This window comes from Salvelinus sp. IW2-2015, linkage group LG14 (genome assembly GCF_002910315.2).
Source record: "Salvelinus sp. IW2-2015 linkage group LG14, ASM291031v2, whole genome shotgun sequence".
Classification (NCBI taxonomy): domain Eukaryota; kingdom Metazoa; phylum Chordata; class Actinopteri; order Salmoniformes; family Salmonidae; genus Salvelinus; species Salvelinus sp. IW2-2015.
In genome coordinates, this window is record NC_036854.1 from 1,486,265 (window position 1) to 1,504,877 (window position 18,613).

The 18,613-nt window shown below is 43.0% G+C and overlaps 3 protein-coding genes across 4 annotated transcripts in view; 1 reads left to right on the forward strand and 2 right to left on the reverse strand.

Annotated features, from left to right (window-relative positions):
• The window catches only part of LOC111972872 (peptidyl-prolyl cis-trans isomerase FKBP1B), a 25,575-nt gene extending 20,467 nt beyond the window's left edge, over nucleotides 1-5,108 (reverse strand). The window contains exons 1-2 of one of the 2 annotated variants that reach the window (XM_023999996.2): nucleotides 4,712-5,108; nucleotides 2,887-2,934 (exon numbers count right to left, since the gene is read on the reverse strand). Coding sequence is in view for 1 of the 2 variants with exons in the window: in XM_023999995.2 (XP_023855763.1) it covers nucleotides 2,887-2,934; nucleotides 3,687-3,756 (118 nt within the window). In the remaining variant the exon portion in view is untranslated. Of the gene's footprint in view, nucleotides 1-2,886; nucleotides 2,935-3,686; nucleotides 4,309-4,711 lie in introns of those variants that run through there. The other variant, XM_023999995.2, reaches the window with a different exon arrangement.
• On the forward strand, nucleotides 4,313-10,355 carry wdcp (WD repeat and coiled coil containing). The gene is made up of 4 exons (XM_023999993.2): nucleotides 4,313-4,548; nucleotides 6,436-8,374; nucleotides 8,810-8,930; nucleotides 9,910-10,355. Exons 1-4 carry the CDS (start codon nucleotides 4,511-4,513, stop codon nucleotides 10,104-10,106), a joined length of 2,295 nt encoding a protein of 764 aa, XP_023855761.1. The 5' UTR covers nucleotides 4,313-4,510; the 3' UTR covers nucleotides 10,107-10,355.
• Nucleotides 10,356-10,649: 294 nt separating this feature from the next.
• LOC111973592 (sphingosine-1-phosphate transporter MFSD2B-like) overlaps nucleotides 10,650-18,613 on the reverse strand; it is a 24,090-nt gene continuing 16,126 nt past the window's right edge. Inside the window, exons 4-11 of the mRNA XM_024000971.2 lie at nucleotides 16,834-16,924; nucleotides 16,094-16,215; nucleotides 15,417-15,500; nucleotides 15,172-15,255; nucleotides 14,394-14,503; nucleotides 12,008-12,151; nucleotides 11,352-11,528; nucleotides 10,650-11,019 (exon numbers count right to left, since the gene is read on the reverse strand). Of these exons, the coding sequence (XP_023856739.1) occupies nucleotides 10,968-11,019; nucleotides 11,352-11,528; nucleotides 12,008-12,151; nucleotides 14,394-14,503; nucleotides 15,172-15,255; nucleotides 15,417-15,500; nucleotides 16,094-16,215; nucleotides 16,834-16,924 (864 nt within the window). The 3' untranslated portion in view covers nucleotides 10,650-10,967. The remainder of the gene's footprint in view (nucleotides 11,020-11,351; nucleotides 11,529-12,007; nucleotides 12,152-14,393; nucleotides 14,504-15,171; nucleotides 15,256-15,416; nucleotides 15,501-16,093; nucleotides 16,216-16,833; nucleotides 16,925-18,613) is intronic.

The following is an 18,613-nucleotide window of genomic DNA, read 5'->3' on the forward strand; positions in this document are numbered from 1 at the left end:
CCTGTTTGGATTTTTCCCATATGGCAGGTTTTTGCCTGTTATACTCACAGACATAATTCAAACAGTTTTAGAAACGTCAGAGTGTTTTCTATCCAATACTAATAATAATATGCATATATTAGCAACTATGACTGAGGAGCAGGCTGTTTACTTTGGGCACCTCTGTGCACTTTCATTCAAGCTACTCAATACTGCCCCTGCAGCCATAAGAAGTTAAGGCTATAGTGCCACAAACAAAGACAACTTCCCACCCTGAAAGGAGTGTGCCCTCCCCCCCCAAAAAATTATTGGGGCTGCCTCTCGGGCTTCCTTGCTAGCCGTGTTCTCTCGTAACGATGCCGTTCCGCCTTTGCTGCCTCCAGCTCCTCCTTGGGATGGCGATATTCCCCAGCCTGCCTCCAGAGTCCTTTACCGTCCAGGATTTCCTCCCTAGTCCATGAGTCCCCCTTACCACGCTGCTTGGTCCTTTTGTGGTGGTAAGTTCTGTCACGGCCGTCAAAGCATACCAGAGGGTCTGTTGTAATGTTTTTTTTTAAATTGTAAAGCCTTTATTACAGCAAAGACCAAAAACCATGCCAAAATGGAACGGTTTATTTATTGTTCATGCTAAATTATTCAAGGGTCAATTATTTTTTTTACTAAAATGCTTCATTGCATTTCACATCATGAATGACTCATATGCTATATGATCACATGAACAAATGAATGATTGATTGAGTGATACAGTAGCCTATATAAGTATTGAAATAGAGGCCTAAGTAAGTTACGTTATTAAGACTAAACAGGATGCACTTTTAGGCATTACAGCTCGATGGTATTTATACAAGGCTGCTATTGGCTACGAAGCCTACTAATGTTAATGACGTTATTTATTATTAAAATGATGATCATAATAAGAAGAAGATCATGAAAAAGGAGGGATATTATTATATATATTATTTTGCTGACAATCATCCGTTCACCTACTCTGCGTTGCACAAAGACAAGGCGTTTGGAACAAAAAATCTCAAATTTGGACTCATCAGACCAAAGGACAGATTTCCAATTGTCCATTACTCGTGTTTCTTGGCCTAAGCAATTCTCTTCTTCTTATTGGTGTCCTTTAGTAGTGGTTTCTTTGCAGCAAATCGACCATGAAGGCCTGATTCATGCAGTCTCCTCTGAACAGTTGATGTTGAGATGTCTGTTACTTGAACCCTGAAGCGTTTATTTGGGCTGCAATCTGAGGTGCAGTTAACTCTAATGAACGTATCCTCTGCAGCAGAGGTAACTCTGGGTCTTCCTTTCCTGTGGCGGTCCTCATGAGAGCCAGTTTCATCATAGCGCTTGATGGTTTTTGCGACTGCACTTGAAGAAACGTTCAAAGTTCTTGACATTTTCCGGATTGACTGACCTTCATGCCTTAAAGTAATGATGGACTGTCATTTCTCTTTGCTTATTTGAGCTGTTCTTGCCATAATATGGACTTGGTCTTTTACCAAATAGGGCTATCTTCTGTGTACCACACCTACCTTGTCACAACACAGCTGATGGGCTCAAACGCATTAAGAAGGAAAGAAATTCCACAAATTAACTTTTAACAAGGCACACTTGTTAATTGAAATGCATTCCAGGTGACAGCCTCATGAAGCTGGTTGAGAGAATTTCAAGAGTGTGCAAAGCTGTCATCAAGGCAAAGGGTGGCTACTTTGAAGAATCTCAAATATAAAATATATTTTGATATGTTTAATACTTTTTGGGTTACTACACGAATCCATATGTGTTATTTCATAGTTTTGATGTCTTCACTATTATTCTACAATGTAGAAAATAGTAAAAATAAAGAAAAACCCTTGAATGAGTAGGTATGTCCAAACTTTTGACTGGTACTGTATACGGATAATTTATAAAGCCAGGCACATTTATGAGTTAGGCTAATGATTATAGACCTAATAAAGTTAATTAATTTTCTTAGACAATTAAGGCAAGGGCTTTTTTCTTGTGTCCGAACTCTGCTGCTAACTCCGCCACATTGTTCTCAACACCAATATACTGGTTAACTTTGCTCAAAATAATTTGTACTTTTTTTATTTGCCTCTTTTTCTCCCCAATTTCGTGGTATCTAATCGCTGTAAATCCCGTACGGACTCGGGAGAGTCGAAGGTCGAGAGCTGTGCATCCTCCGAAACACAACCCAGCCAAGCCTCACTGCTTCATGAAACAATGCCCGCTTAACCCGGAAGCCAGCCGCACCAATGTGTTGGAGGAAACACCATACACCTGGCGACCATGTCAGCGTGCCTTAGACCACCGCGCCACTCGGGAGGACAACTTTGCTATTATGCACATCGCAACATGGTCTAAGAAAAAGCACCAATTCAACAGTGCACTGATGTTTCAGAACTGCGGACAGCGACCACTATTAAAAGCGGGAGAAAGAGCATTTGTTATAAAATAATATTATTTTGATTAGTGTTGCACCATTGTCCTTAACCATATACAACTTCAGTAGCACATGCTTTAGACTGATGGACTGTGCCATCCCCACGGCCTCCACAATGGATTAATCCACTCAGACATGCGCGAATAGGACAGGTGTCTTGTACACCATGATTATATATATTTTTTTTTCTACTGCTCAAGTAAAGAAATCTCGATCGACCAACAGCCTAACGACCAAACAATCGACCAGTTGACTAAATGTGGTCAGCCCTACACGCCATATACACGTTATAAACATGTAATAAACGTGTAATCACCAAGACGGAATGTTCACATTTACTTTGTCTTTCCTGTCTGTCTGACCTGGATGTCTGAGAGACAACCCCCAGGCAGAGAATGACCCACCTAGTGAAAAACAAAACAACCATTTCCCAACCAGATGCCCTTTTGTCACACACTCTTTACCTGTGTAATGAACAACACACGTCTGGCCCTTCTTTGGGAAAGTCCTTGCTGTTGAAATGAAAACAAACAATATTTAGTCAAATGTATTATGTGTGTGTGTGTGTGTGTGTGTGTGTGTGTGTGTGTGTGTGTGTGTGTGTGTGTGTCATACACTGTAATAATAGGATGTGCCCTTATGATGACTGACATGCACTCTTTATGAAATGTTGTTACATCAAATTATTGGAAGTAACAATATCGTATTCCTTTTACTATCAATATACACACTGCGTAATATCGAAATAATACTTAAAGTCAGTGTTAATACAGATAAAAGCAGCAATCCCAATAGAAGGAGCTGGCCATAGAAGAAGGCTGGCATTAATGCCGAGAGTTCTAGAACGATATGTGAGAGGGTCATGGATCCAGCCTTTATCAAATTAACCCTAACTATTTTTCTTACTTTAGCCTACTTCTCCTAACCAGCTACGTTAATTATCCTAACCTGCTGCGTAAATTCTTCTAATCTGCTACGAAAAGTAAAATCTGACGTTAATTTGACAAAAGCTGGATCACTCCATGTCGTGACCGAGAAACATGTATGGAGCTTGAAAAATAAATGTAGCCCACGTTGTGCAGTATGTAATAAACATGCAGCTAAATAATTTGCACTGGCTGTAAATCCGTTAAACGTTCCCACGGCATCATGATAATAATAACACATCATCTCCCACAATTTCGTAATGGCTAACGGTTAGCTAGCTAAATAAATAAACAAACGCAGCAGATAACGATCCAAAATCAAATGTAGCAAAACTTACCATCTCCTGGGGATATTATTTCGATTTCCACACCCATTATAATAAAAAGCGATGGTGGTTGCAAAAGCATAAAATAAAGCAGGTTTGGTGTCTAGTCTATGTCGGTGGTTAAAAGGTGCATGCAAGCTCCAGCAATGCCGACCACTGATCGAGTACTCTATCAAGTCTGAGAAATGCAGGATTGTGGCCGTGTTCGAGAGGATCAACCGTTATGTATCATGGGTAAATTGTGACTGACTGCTCTACAAATAATAATGAGTAGTTATTTATGACGCAAGGTGATTTGTAGATCAGTCAATCGACAGTCGCTTGCACAGTCGGCTGCAATGTCGAACAAGCCCTGTACTAAAAGAATGTGAAAAAACCTTAACATGAGATACCCAACCTCGACACAAATCTCATCCTCTGTCTCAGTTTAGGTAGACCCAAAATGTACAGCGCCTAAGCAGGGGACAGAGCTGTGACTGAGCTCTGACCTGGCACTGACCGTGGACAAGAAGGCCCCCAAGTGGTCAACACATGAAATACACCAGACTTCCCATAAACTTCAAGAACCACAATGCTTTTCTATTGCCTCGTCTTTCAATTCCAGTTCATGAAACCAACTTTCACCCCTGGAAAAGTGAAATAAAATTGGGAAATGTGATCAAGGTTTATGGTTTGACAAGACAATCGATGCATGTAATGACACGTTTGTGCATATAATTTCGTGCCTAAAGAACGTATTCGCCATATAGCTACTTCACTAGTTGGCTTGTTCCTGATGGATTTAGCTAACTAGCTAACGTTAGCTACATGTGTTATAAGCTGGACAGCCCCCAAAAATGACAGCTACTGTAGATAGCTATCCAGTAACTGTCAGGTAAATGATTTTCTAATATTATTGAGTAGCTAGCTTTATAACCTAAATTGCAGTTGATAATAGCAAATCTTTGCTGTAATAGCTTTTGACTTGACCGTCTAGGTTTAATTGCATTTGATGTGAATATGATACTAATTCTAGCTAGCACAAATTAATAACCTACCTCAAGACCTAGCCCTTGATCATGACTCTGTTCCAATACATTACACATAAGTCATTGGACGAAAGACGTCTGGATTTGGGTACGAGGCAATCCTTGTTTAACATTAGGTCTTCAGGTAGCTCAATATTGGACAAAATGAGCCCAACGTTACTCCTTAGTCTAAGGACCTTACATCTTCTGTTTAAGGGCGAATTGACTTTGAAAGCTAAAACAGCCAAATACTCCATCTAAAAGTGAATCGATTCTCAATTGCGGTACGGTTCCAGAAACATAAATCCCTCTACTTTCATATCATATCAAAACAATTTCACAAACGCAAAATACACACTTAAAGTACATCACAGGGGGCTGCTGAGGGGAGAACGTCTCATGAATAATGTCTGGAACGGAGCAAATGGAATGGCATCAAACATCTGGGAACTACGTGTTTGATGTATTAGTTACCATTCCACTAATTTCGCTGGAGTCATTAGCACGAGCCTGTTCTCCCAAATGAAGGTGCCACCAAACCCCTGTGCTGTACACTGTTAGAACGGCGTTCGGGAGACGCAGAAAGCTAATTGGCCACGTGGGAACCCTAACCCTATAATGGTGCATATCAATTTAACCTTTTGTTTTTTGAAAATTATTTCTCGCCGATATGAAACATTATGCACCCAAAAAACCGTACCGCAAACGATGCGTGTGACCGAGCATCGCGGCTCTTAACAAAACTCCTCCTTACAAGACTAAGGTCAAATGTGTCTGCCAAAAGCGATTAGCTCTACTTCTAGTTTAGTTAGCTAGCCGGCTAATAATACAGTTTGACGTCACAACAACAACACAGATACCAGTTCCTCTCAGTGGTGGAAAAAGTACCCAATTGTCATACTTGAGTAAAAGTATAGATACCTTAATAGAAAGTTACTCAAGTCAAAGTCCGCCAGTAAAATACTACTTGAGTAAAATTCTAAAAGTATTTGGTTTTAAATATACTAAAGTATCAAAAGTAAATGTAATTCCTAAAATATAGTTAATTATCAAAAGTCATGAATAATTTCAAATTCCTTATATTAAGCAAAGCAGACGGCACAATTTTCTTGTTTTAACATTATTTACAAAATATGCATTTGTGTTTAGTGAGTCTGCCAGGCCAGAGGCAGTAGGGATGACCACGTGTTCTCTTGATAAGTGCGTGAATTTAACAATTTTCCTGTCATGCTAAGCATTCAAAATGTAACGAGTAATTTTGGTTGTCAGGGAAAATGTGTGGAGTAAAAAGTACAAGATTTTCTTTAGGAATAAGTAAAAGTTGTCAAAAATATAAATAGTAAAGTACAGATACCCCAAAAAACGACTTAAATAGTACTTTCAAGTATTTTTACTTAAGTACTTTACACCACTGGTTCCTCTGTAAAGCTGGAGTGTAATATAACCTATCTGATCTGCGTGGCTAAGGTCATTTGGACTAATCAGCTCAGCTCTGGCCTGGCCCTGGGGTGTAACCCTCAGGCAGAGGGGATTAGGGATGCCAGAGGCACAGGACAAGATAGGCTTGTCCTATTCTTAGTGTGGGATGGCAGTCAAGATAGCTGGAACTGGTCTTCTGCCGGCAAAATCGTCATGACCGATATCCTCTGCTCTCATCAATGCTATTGAATGAGTGATTGTTTCTTCTTTAATCAATGTTACTGATCATTGTTTCTCTCTCCGTTTGGATTAATCTGTACTTGCTTGACTCTCAGTATGGAACTGGGCAAAGCCAAGTTGCTGAGGTCTGGTCTGAACACGCTACACCAAACCATCCACCCTGTCCACGGGATAGCCTGGACTGACGGAAAGCAGGTCTGCCTCACCTCCCTCTACTATGCCAACTGCGAAGTCAAATTCGGCGACACCAACGTCATCGGTCAATTTGAGCATGTCTTCGGCCTCTCCTGGGGCCCTCTGTGCTGTTCCGGCGCTCCTGCCCTGTTGGCCGTCCAACACAAGAAACATGTCACAGTGTGGCAGCTGCAGCTCAGCGCTCTGGAACAGAACAAGCTGCTCTGCACTCAGACCTGTGAGATGAGCGAACCATTCCCCCTTCTGTCTGAGGGATGTGTCTGGCATCCCAAGATGGACATCCTTTCTGTCCTCACTAAGAAAGATGCCTCTGTGCTGTTCTGCGTCCGCCTGGACAACCGTAGAGTCAAGGCTGATATTAAAGGGAGTGGACTCATCCACTGTGCCTGCTGGACCAAAGATGGCACCCGGCTGGTTTTGGCTATAGGAAGCGCCCTTCACTCCTACATATATAACGATGTTCAGAAGAGTCTTTTAGCCTGCTCCTTCTGCCCCATCTTTGACGTGGGCGGGTACATCTGTGCCATCGAGTCAACAGGCGAGGCCCAGGTGGCAGTAGCTACAGAGCTGCCTCTGGATAGGATCTGCGGGCTGAACGCTGGCATAGCATTTGACGTGTCCTCAGATTCAGAGTCCTCCCTACCTGGACATTCTTCTCCTATGGTGATGTTGGACGAGGATGGCTGTATAGACCCCCGCAGGAGGTCCTTTGACTCTGAGAGGTCCTACCTCTCCTGCTCTGCCTCCGGCGGCCCTATGGACCTCACCCACCTCCTGGCCAAGCACCGGCGCTCAGACCCTAGTCCACTCTTACACCTGCGCCGCAGGGACCACCTGACCGGCTCCGGACAGGATTCGTCTCACCTTATCCTGGTCACCTACGAACGGAAAGTCACCAGCACCAGTAAGGTCAGCATCCCTGGGATCCTGGTGCCAGACATCGTGGCCTTTGACTCCAGAGGTTCCACGGTGGCAGTGGCCTCCAACACATGTAGCATGGTACTGGTCTACTGCATCACACCATCCACCATGCCCAACATCCAGCAGATCTCCTTACAGAAAAACGAGAGGCCCAAAGGCATCTGCTTTCTTGGTGACAAGATGTTGCTCCTCATGATTGGCAGACAGAAGTCCAACGACCCTGCCTTCCTCCCCTCCTCCAATATGGACAAATACATCCTGCGCCTCGCCTCAAAGGAGATTGTCTACAACGGAGGAACCCCGGCGTCTCCCTCTCCGAATCGAGAATCCCCCATTAGACGCCACTCGAAGCATGTCTTCTCTAAAGATGAGCAGCAGGAGCTTGTCGAGATTAAGGAGCTGGTGCTGCCGGGAGGAGGTGTAATCCAGTCCCATTCTCCAGGGAGCAGCAGGAGGAGGCTGGTGGAGGAGGTGAGGAGCCCGGAGCCCAGCTCAGTCACCAGCTCAGTCGACTTCTCCTACTCTGACCTCTGTCACCCCTCTGACCAACCTCACTCTAACGCTTCCTCCATTACGGTCGAAAACTTCGACATGGAACCCGTCAACCGAATGACGATGCTCTCCATGGCAGGACAGGCTAGCAGGGAGTCAAGTCAAACCTGCTCCCCATACTACAACCCTAGGGATAAGCCCCACACGGAGCTCCCCACCCTGCCCAAAACCACCCCCTTGGCCCCCAGAGAGAAGGAGAGGAACCTGGAGCAGCTGTCTCAGAACATGGAGAGGATTTTCTCTCGTTTTTCTGAGGTACAACAGTGTCTGACAGAGATCAGGGACTTCACCCGGAAGGGCAAAAAGGGTCTGGGGACTAGTTACCCCAATGCCTGTGATCCTCCATACGTTAATATCACATGTCAGGTAGGGGTTACATCTTACAAGATATTACTTCATTTGGGATATTTCATTTCTATGTCTGCAAAAGCTGGAGATTTTCAGAGCAATATTTTAAAAGATAATGTTTGTTGAAATACCTTATTTATTGAAATTATAGGCCCCACCTTTGTATAATAAAGTTACGTTAGACGCTAGGGCTGGGAATTGCCAGGGACCTCACAATACAATATTATCACGATACTTAGGTGCCGATACGATATGTATTACGATTATATATGTATTGCGATTCAATACTGATATTTTTATTTGTGAAATGATGCCTTGCTGTTGCATCCATCAATAACTGTCTGTGTTCTTGAGGTCAGAATTGTACTAACTAACCCCCCTCCACTCTCTCTATCTCACTCTCTCTGTATCATCTATCTATCTTTCTCTATCTCTTCCCTCTCCTCCATGCAGAAGCAGCTGTCTGAGAATGTGTTTATAGATGAGAGAAGGCCAGTGTTGTTGTGTGAGGGGAAGCTGTGTCTGAAGGTTCTTCAGGAGCTCTTCAACGTCACTGTAGTAGAGATGGTGTATGGTACGTATCTGGCCCATGGGCTTCCCCTATACCAATAATAACACATGGTTGTAGTCTTAAGGCTTGAGATGATTCTATGTTTTCACTATGTATACCCCAGGCTTAATTCTACCAGTTATTTGAGATTAAAGGTAGACTGAGCGTTATGACATCATCATAAACAGCGGGGTGAATCCCTGCTTACAGATATCAACACAATTCATATCTGCAGACTGACATTATTGGCTCTTCCCAATGTAGGCATGCCTCAAGAGGAAATTGGGTAGTCTTCTCAGAAGTGTGTGTGTGTGCGTGTGGACGGGGATAGAAAAAAAACTTTTCCCTCAGGTTTCCAGGAATCTATTCATATAAGAATAACCGCCATATCCTCAGCCCATAGTCTAGACTGAGGAACTACTGAGCTTCTCTCAGCTATTACAACTAACTAGAGAAGATGTTGTATATCAAAATAATGACATCTCTGTTTCACTTCCCCCAAAAGGACATGCATTTTAAACAACAGTATTTGGTGTTAAACGGAGTGCTTCAGTTAATGGGTGGAGAGGCTGAATATGGGAGTGATTATAGGGTTACTGTGGATTAAAAGGTTTATAACAGAAGCAGCTTACAGCCCCACCACACCCTCCCTGGGTTCGTTCTGCTAATATACACACTCAGCACGCCTCCGCCAACTCCAAGACTATTTATAGAGTATTTATGACACCACTCCATTCAGGAGTTTCACTGTTAGGGTTTTTGCAGCAATCTGAGAGAGCCGTATGTTGTGGTTACTGTACTTCAAAAACCGCTCTATAAATGATTAGTAGACACTTACTGGTTGAAAAGCTTAGTACTATCTATTCGAAGGGTTAAATGGATGTAATCAATGACTCTCATGGTTTTATATAAGTTAAACAGTCTTATAAAGCATGGGGATAAATAAAATATGAATTAAATAAAAACTTCCTTAAACTTGAAACTCCTGTCTCCTGTGTTCCAGGTCCGTTGTGGATAGTCCTGGTAGCGGATGCAGAGGGCTTTGTGCCCCTGACTTTTAAACCCAAAGAGGAGTTGACGGTGAGGAACGGAAAGAGGAAATCTCCCATCAGACCCCCTGGCAGCCCAGACTCCTGCCCCTCCAGCCCAGTCAAATCTCCCTCCAGCCCAGTCAAATCTTACCCCAACACAGAGACTTGAACACAGCACAAATCTCAAAACAGACTTCAGCATAGTGGGAGAGAGCACAAAGCATGGGACTACCGCCTAGCATAACACATATGAGATGTCAGTGCTTTATGCATGCATATCTAAAAACTGCACACGCAAAGACTCAACCCCTCGGCAGCTTTTTATGAACAAGCAGTACTGGGTGGCAAATGTTACTTTTTCAGTTGGGGGATTATCCAATACACTTTTGAAAGAAGCACCAACTCAACTTATGATTGAATATTAAACCTTTATTTAAAAGTCAGTTAAGAACAAATTCTTATTTACAATGAGGGCCTACACTGGCAAAACCCGGACGATGCTGGGCCAATTGTGCACCGCCCAATGGGACCAATCACGGCCGGTTGTGATGCAGCCTGGATTCGAACCAGGGTGTCTGTAGTGACACCTTCTAGCACTGAGATGCAGTGCCTTAGACCGCTGCGCCACTCGAGAGCCCAAAATGGAACTTACATGGAACCTTCCTCTACTATATTTGAGGTTAAGAAGTCATGGTTCAGTCCGTCTACTAACCAAAGTCAACAGTATTTATTAAGCCCGAAACATTATAATACTCAGATACCATTCATAAATACCAGCAATGTCCGCTAAACACAGCAAATAGTGATATACATTAATTTATATAAATAAGGTTATCTTGTAGGTATATTCAAGATGGCTATACTTTACAGGTTCATGTGAAAATACAGAAACAAACTTAAAATGTTTACATGAAAGCATAACTATCATGTGATTATTTCTCAGTGTAATATACACTAATAGAAGTCATATTCCGGTTGGGGAACTGGAATCCGCCGCATGTGATACCTCTCCTGTCCATTCCATCCCAGGTCATGGATTGCTCAGATCCTCCAGCGTTCTGGAGCTGATGCTGCTTTGTTTCCTGTAGAAGAAAGACAATATAAACTTTTAGATTGAAGGTACTGTATGTTGGTATTTGAGCCATTTCAGGCCACCGTAATTTTACTCAACCTAAAGGAATGACAGTGGTGAGAGAAGATGGTGTACTGTACACTTATTGCACTCAATCTTTGTGATCCAAATACTCAGTTTGGTAACACTTCACTTAAGCATGCGTATAATAAAGCATTATGATACACTTATAATGCATTGTCAGACATGTCATAAGCATGTATCCCCTTATTGTCATATACATTACAAGAGCACTGTGACGTACTAGCAACTTCTGACAACAGAGACGTGTGGGTTCCTCACCGTAGCTCCTCCAGACAGAGTTTGTTCCTGAGCCGGACGTCCTCACTGATGGGGTAGAGCAGCAGTATCAACAGGCCTGTTATGATGAAGGCCACCGGGGCAGCGCCTATGAGCAGTTTCAGAGTGTAGGCTACTTGAGCAGGCTGCCTGCATGCTCCCGTGTCATAACCCGCAAACCTGAAGATACCAGTACACGCACACACGTATTATACACAGCAAACCTGAAGATACCAGTACACACACACACGTATTATACACAGCAAACTTGAAGAGATACGTACAGTGTCTTAACCTGCAAACCTGTAGAGATGCACACCTGTATCATACCGACAGTTACACACTCACCAGTTTCATAAATACAATAGACTACAATGGCCAATTAATGCATACATCAGGCTTGTGTTTATGTGTTTCTCTCTAGACATCTCACTCCTATGTTATTTAACTGACTTGGTGTTCGTGGCGTCTGACTCACTCCAAGAGAGATGCCAGAAGTGTTGTTAACTTGTTTATGTTTCTCCTGATGTGGATCAGTGTTTGTGTGTTTGACTCACTCGAGGTAAGGCATGGATACTCCCAAGGAAATCCCATTTTCAGTAATGAATGCCTTTAATACTCTTGTGTTAGTGTTTATGTTGTCTGTCTGTCTGACTCACTCGAGGCAGAGGGTAGACACTCCGAGAGAGATCCCAGCAGCAAACTTGGTGAAGAACACGTAGAAGGAGTAGAAGATGGCCTCATAGCCTTTACAGTAGGGGTTGGCCAGACGGAAGTCATCCACCACATCTGGTAGCATCGACCTGAAACACAACACACACACAATACTACATGAAAACATCTCCCATCAACAGCTTATAGGCCTACCTCATCATCATGTTATACAACCGGTCTCGATGACTCCATCTGTCTGAGGAGGAGCAGTCTATTTATAGCGCTAGAGGATGAAATGGCTACAATGGTGCTCATAGAGCAGAGTTTAAATGGCCTGGCGAAATGACTGCTACTACGTGATGACATGATTACAAGATGAAGCTAACTGTAGCCAAACTGCTCCGACCACAGATGGGGAATCACCAGATCATTTTATTTCAATTTTTTATTTAACCTTTATTTAACTAGGCAAGTCAGTTAACAACAAATTCTTATTTACAATGACAGCCTAACCCGGACGATGCTGGGACAATTGTGTGCCGCCCTATGGGACTTCCAATCACGGCCGGTTGTGATACAGCCTGGAATCAAACCAGGGTCTGTAGTGACACCTCTAGCACTGAGATGCAGTGCCTTAGAAATCTGCACCACTCGGGAGCCAGATAAAAAGACAGACAGGCATACACTACATGACCAAAAGTATGTGGAGACCTGCTCGTTGAACATCTCATTCAATAATCATGGGCATTAATGTGGAGTTGGTCCCCCCTTTACTGCTATAACAGCTTCCACTCTTCTGGGAAGGCTTTCCACTAGATGATAGAACATTGCTGCGGGGACATACTTCCATTCAGCCATGAGAGCATTAGCGAGGTCGGGCACTGATGTTGGGCGATTAGGCCTGGCTCGCAGTCGGCTTTCCAATTCAACCCAAAAGTGTTCGATGGGGTTTATGTCAGGGCTCTGTGCAGGCCAATCAAGTTCTTCCATACAGATCTTGACAAACCATTTCTGTACCTCGCTTTGTGCACAGTAGCATTGTCATGCTGAAACAGGAAAGGACCTTCCCCAAACTGTTGTCACAAAGTTGGAAGCACAGAATCGTCTAGATTGTCATTGTATGCTGTAGCGTTAAGATTTACTTTCACTGCAACTAAGGGGCCTAGCCCGAACCAAGAAAACAGCCCTAGACCATTATTCCTCCTCCACCAAACTTTACAGTTGGTACTATGCATTGGGGCAGGTAGCGTTCTTCTGCCAACCGCCAAACCCAGATTCGTCCGAATGCCAGATGGTGAAGCGTGATTCATCATTCCAGAGAATGTGTTTCCACTGCTCCAGAGTCCAATGGCGGTGAGCTTTACACCACTCCAGCAGACGCTTGGCGTTCTGTGAGCTTATGGGGTCTACCACTTCGCAGCTGAGCCGTTGTTGCTCCTAGACGTTTCCACTTCACAATAACAGCACTTACAGTTGACCTGGGCAGCTCTAGCAGGGCATACATTTGAGGAACTGACTTGTTAGAAAAGGTGGCATCCTATGACGGTGCCACGTTGAAAGTCACTGAGCTCTTCAGTAAGGCCATTCTACTGCCAATGTTTGTCTATGGAGATTGCATGGCTGTGTGCTCGATTTCATACACCTGTCAGCAACGGGTGTGGCTGAAATAGCCAAATCCACAAATTTGAAGAGGTGTCCACATACTTTGGTATATATAGTGTACATACACAGCATGATGACCCCACGCGATAAACCCTGTCATTTAGAGAGAGAAGAGAAGTACGGAGGAGGCAGGGACATAGTGATAGAGAAAGGAGGGAGGAGAGAGGGAGACAGGAGGGTGAAGAGGGAGAAAAGAAGATGGGAAGGCAATGTGCTATAAACAACAGTAATAACAGAATGAAAGTGGAGACTGTAGCCCCCCCCCCTGAGGTTTATAGACATATCTCATTCATCAACATGACATCATAGCCAGGTGTGACTGTATCATGCCAGGGGGTGAATTACATTTTTGTATTCTTTCTTTAACTAGGCAAGTCAGTTAAGAACAAATTCTTATTTACAATGATGGCCTACTGGGGAACAGTGGGTTAACTGCCTTGTTCAGGGGCAGAGTGGCCGATTTTTACCTTGTCAGCATAAGGGTTTCGATCCAGCAACCTTTTGGTTACTGGCCCAACGCTCTAACCACTGAATGGACAGAGAGAAGTGGAGACTGCTGCTATTACAGCAATAGAATAGTAATTCTACAAGGACTGTTGCTATTTTACCACCCCAAGAATATGTTTACTATTGCTACTGTAGCTACAACCAGTGGCTAGTGCTAGTGGTACTACAACTACACCACATCCACAGAGGACCTTTGTGCCATCACAATTCAATTGGGCTCACCATGGTAGGAGGAGTGATGCAGCCACACTGAGTCCAGAAGAGACAGCCACTACGTAGGCTACGACCAGGTTAGGAATGAACACCAGCATCACTGTGAACGGCATGATCCACTGGACAGAAAGAGAGAGAGAGTAAGAGGAATGAACACACACACATACACACACATACTGTACATACTGTATACACACAGCATGAGATAGTTGCACACACATTTGTAATCAGGGTTGGTAGGTTACTTTCTAAATGTAATCCATTACAGTTACTAGTTACCTGTCCAAAATTGAAATCAGTCAAGTAACACAATCTGATTACTTTCCCTTTAAGAGGCAATAGAAGAAGACAAAAAGGATCCATCAAACGTATTTGGTGTGTCATCAAAGTGGTCTCTGACTTGTGGTCAGACTCGATCAGGTGGAACAAACTTAAACTTGCGCCTTTTTTCAATGCTGAATTGAATGTCATTGAGAAAACATAAAGATGTCAATGTATTTTTTTTGCAAAAATCCTTTCTGATTTTAAAAGTAATCCAAAAAGTAATCATCTAGTTTTTCAAAAGAATCTGTAATCTGATTAAAATAATTTTGCTGCTAATTTCACTGACTACAGCTAGTTTTTTTGTAATCAGTTACTCTCCAACCCTGTTTGTAATACCGTATTATAAAACCCTCTGGAGATTTTTGATCAGACAGTGCATCTCCAGAAGTAATAATATGTTTGTCCACAAGGTGGCACGTTTTTATCATCAGTGGAGCATCACCAACCGGTCCCAGACACTTACCGTGATTCCACAGAAGGCTGCCTTCTTCTTGCCGAACCGCTCCAGAAACCACTGCCACAAAGGGATGCTCACTACTGCAGATACCTGGGAAGAGGAGTATCATTTTTAAGAACATGCTATACTATTGTTTTTGGTTTTAAGTATACTCTAATGTCATATAAAACCATGCACTGATGTCAATGGGACATTTGTGTGAAAGTGTAAGTTTCTAGTTACATTGATCTAGGTCTGAAACCAGAACTCACCAGGATGGTCAGCACAATGTTCTGGAAGTGGTCTCTCAGGTCCACTGCATGCGTACAGAACAGGACAAAGTTGCTTTGCACCAACTGGAAATCAGATCAGATATCACACACATTCGTTCTTCAGAAAGATTCCGAATATTCAGCACTGTCCTATCCTCTCTGCCCACGGTGCCAAATCACTGGAGAAGCTGCTGACTAATGCAAAGTTTCATCCCTGCTCTTGAATGATATATAATCCTTCTATTCTGATGAGCTGACAGTAAGTTATTTAAGGGAAGATTTGTGAGATACGGCAGTTGGGATGTTTGAGGTGGAATCTATCAAAGCTGTACTTTATAGTTCCAATGCCAACCAACCATATGATCACAGTCATACAAGAAGTTTACCACTGAGAATTCTCATAATGATAACAATAACTAGATATTACATCATTGTAATATGACAATGTGTCGTCTATCTGTCTGTCTATCATCATCGGATGGATTTGGAGCTGAGAGAGAGATGCTGTCAAGCATATTTCCTCAAACACACTGATTGCTCTATTTTTCTTGATCAAATCAACATTCAATGGCAGGCAGGCTGTATCTGGAGCCATTCTGGGCCCAATCATAACACAACACCCATTACCATCCCACTGTGGGTGTCATGTCTGAGAGGGGGTGTATCAATGTTCCCACCTGAATGGCAACGGAGATGAAGAGGAATGCAGCAGTCAGAGTGAGGTAGGGACCGTGTCGCATCACCAGGATGAAGCCCTTGTGGAACGGGATCTGCTTCTCCGTCTTCGAAATGTACGGATCTGTGCGAGGAAGAAAAGGAACAAGATCTGAAAGTGTCAAAAGAGACAGTTTCTTTGGTTTCCATCTTTTATCCCACTCTAAAAAAATAGCTCAATCTAGCCCGCAAAGCACCAAGCATTCTGCAGTGAGAGAAAAAAGCATGAGTGAGACACGTATGGGAGACTTCCCCTCCAGTCTGGTAACCCTGTAGATGCCCCTGCATTGCAGTATTGCTATGCTCTGTGTGTGGGTGGGGGGGAGGGGGGGTATAAGTACAGAGAACCAGAACTGACAGGTTCGCTGGTACAGAGGTCAGCAGTTCATTGACAGCCTCCATGTGCAGTATAAACACACAAGATATGTCATTTTATACTTAACACTTAATCCTCCTTGTTTTCCTGAGTTGGATAATCATTGCATGAGGCTGAAGCTAGCTAAATGGAGGCCAGAAATAGTCCAGTCAGAATAAGGCTCAAAACAAGTCAACGGAGTGCTACTGTGCTTACTGATACATTGCAAATGGCGTTTGAGTGAAATGTGTGAAGGGAAAGAGAGAGGAGCACACTCACTTGCTGGGAAAGAGTGTGCACAAACACACACACACACAAGCACATATGCGAGTACACGCACACACTCACCGTCTCTCTCTTTGACTCCCAGGAACATGACCACAGTGCAGATGAGAAACACTCCTCCAATCACACCAGCAGCGATCATATACATCTCCTTCTGTAGAGAGTAGAGAGAGTAGAGAGAATAAACAATCATATACTGTTACTGTACACCTCATTCTGCAAGGACAGAGAGTAACAATATACCATGTACACCTCATTCTGCAAAGGCAAGAAAACAACAGTGTAAATGTAACCTTTATTTGTTAAATTTAGATGTCCATTAGGTATTATTTTAAACTACTCTTCCTGGGGTCCACTTCACATCTTTCTTTCTTTGGTTACACAAGGAGGACATCTGAACTGAGCCTTCCTCAATCTCCATCATGTATCTCCATCCAATTACTTCACTTCAACCCTTATCTGAAAGTTGCATTAAAACATAACAATGTGTTTATTGACCTGTGATTTTAGGGTAGAACTCCTTATATCGCTCTAGCAGATACCAGATCACTCAGAATTCACTGTACATCTTAGATACAAGGAACAACAGGAAAGGATCTCAATTGAATTCTGAAATACAACCTACCAAAATACTACTATTCTGCCCTTGAGTTGCGTTCCCATGCAAAACTAGACAGATAGCTAACAACTAAGTCTTCAATAAAACTCCCAAGGCGTAACTTTTCTTGAATGAATATATTGTAAACGTTTATGTTATATTCATTCAAGAAAAGTTACGCCTTGGGAGTTTTATTGAAGACTTAGTTGTTAGCTATCTGTTTAGTTTTGCATGGGAACGCAACTCAAGGGCAGAATAGTAAAAAAACAAATATTTTCCAAGGCTGAAGCGTGACAAGAAATAACTACACTGAAAGACCTGCACCGTAGCGTTGTTTTTAGCTGCTTCTAAGCGTGCAGAACGAATTCTCTACTTCCTGTTTGTGTACACTCTAAGTACCAGAAAGCTCCACTAGGGGGCAAATAACATCATGGAACACAATGAAAATCCATTTTAACTATTGTAATAAAATAATCTGTTACCTTCTAACAGCATTTTAACTATTGTAATAAAATAATCTGTTACCTTCTAACAGGATGGCAGCACACTCCCCGCCTGGTATAATGAAATTGTGCCACTATGAAATAAAACATATCAAGAAACAAATAATGTCCTTTCTATTTGTATATTTTGTCTCTAGGATGKTTCAGAAAGAAGAACAACAATCTCTGAGATTGGTCTCAGAAACACCTTAGCAGCTCCTTGCTTGACAATTTTTAGTTCTACTTTCCTAACCTTTTTGTCAGTACTGGGAAAGGTTTTGACCACAAGCCCGACTGGCCAGTCATTTCTGTGTGCCTGACTATCTTTCAATAAGACAACATCTCCCACTTTTACATTTGGCTTTTCTGCTGTCCATTTTCTGCGTCTCTGCAGCGTTGTCAGGTACTCCTGTCTCCACCTTTTCCAAAAGGTGTCAGCGAGACACTGGACTTGCTTCCACTGTTTTCCATGAAGGTCGTTCATGCTGAAGTATCCAGAAGGGGCTGAGGTAGCGCTGGMRTTTTGTGTCAGTAACATTGAGGGTGTGAGAATGGCAGGCATGTCAGGGTCSGTTGACACTGACACTAGSGGTCTCGCATTGATTATTGCCATAACTTCAGACATAAGAGTGCTCAAGACCTCATGTGTGAGACGAGTGGAGCCCGTCTGAAACAGCATAGCATCAAGGATACGTCTGGCAACCCCAATGAGTCTCTCCCAAGAACCACCCATATGAGACGAGTGTGGAGGATTAAATATCCA

Excerpts from the sequence above, each read along its gene's own strand:
- wdcp (XM_023999993.2), top strand. The coding sequence starts at position 4,511 with ATGACAGCTACTGTAGATAGCTATCCAGTAACTGTCAG. Across the intron at positions 8,375-8,809 it reads ACGTTAATATCACATGTCAG|AAGCAGCTGTCTGAGAATGT; the intron begins GTAGGGGTTACA and ends TCCTCCATGCAG. Across the intron at positions 8,931-9,909 it reads TGTAGTAGAGATGGTGTATG|GTCCGTTGTGGATAGTCCTG; the intron begins GTACGTATCTGG and ends CCTGTGTTCCAG.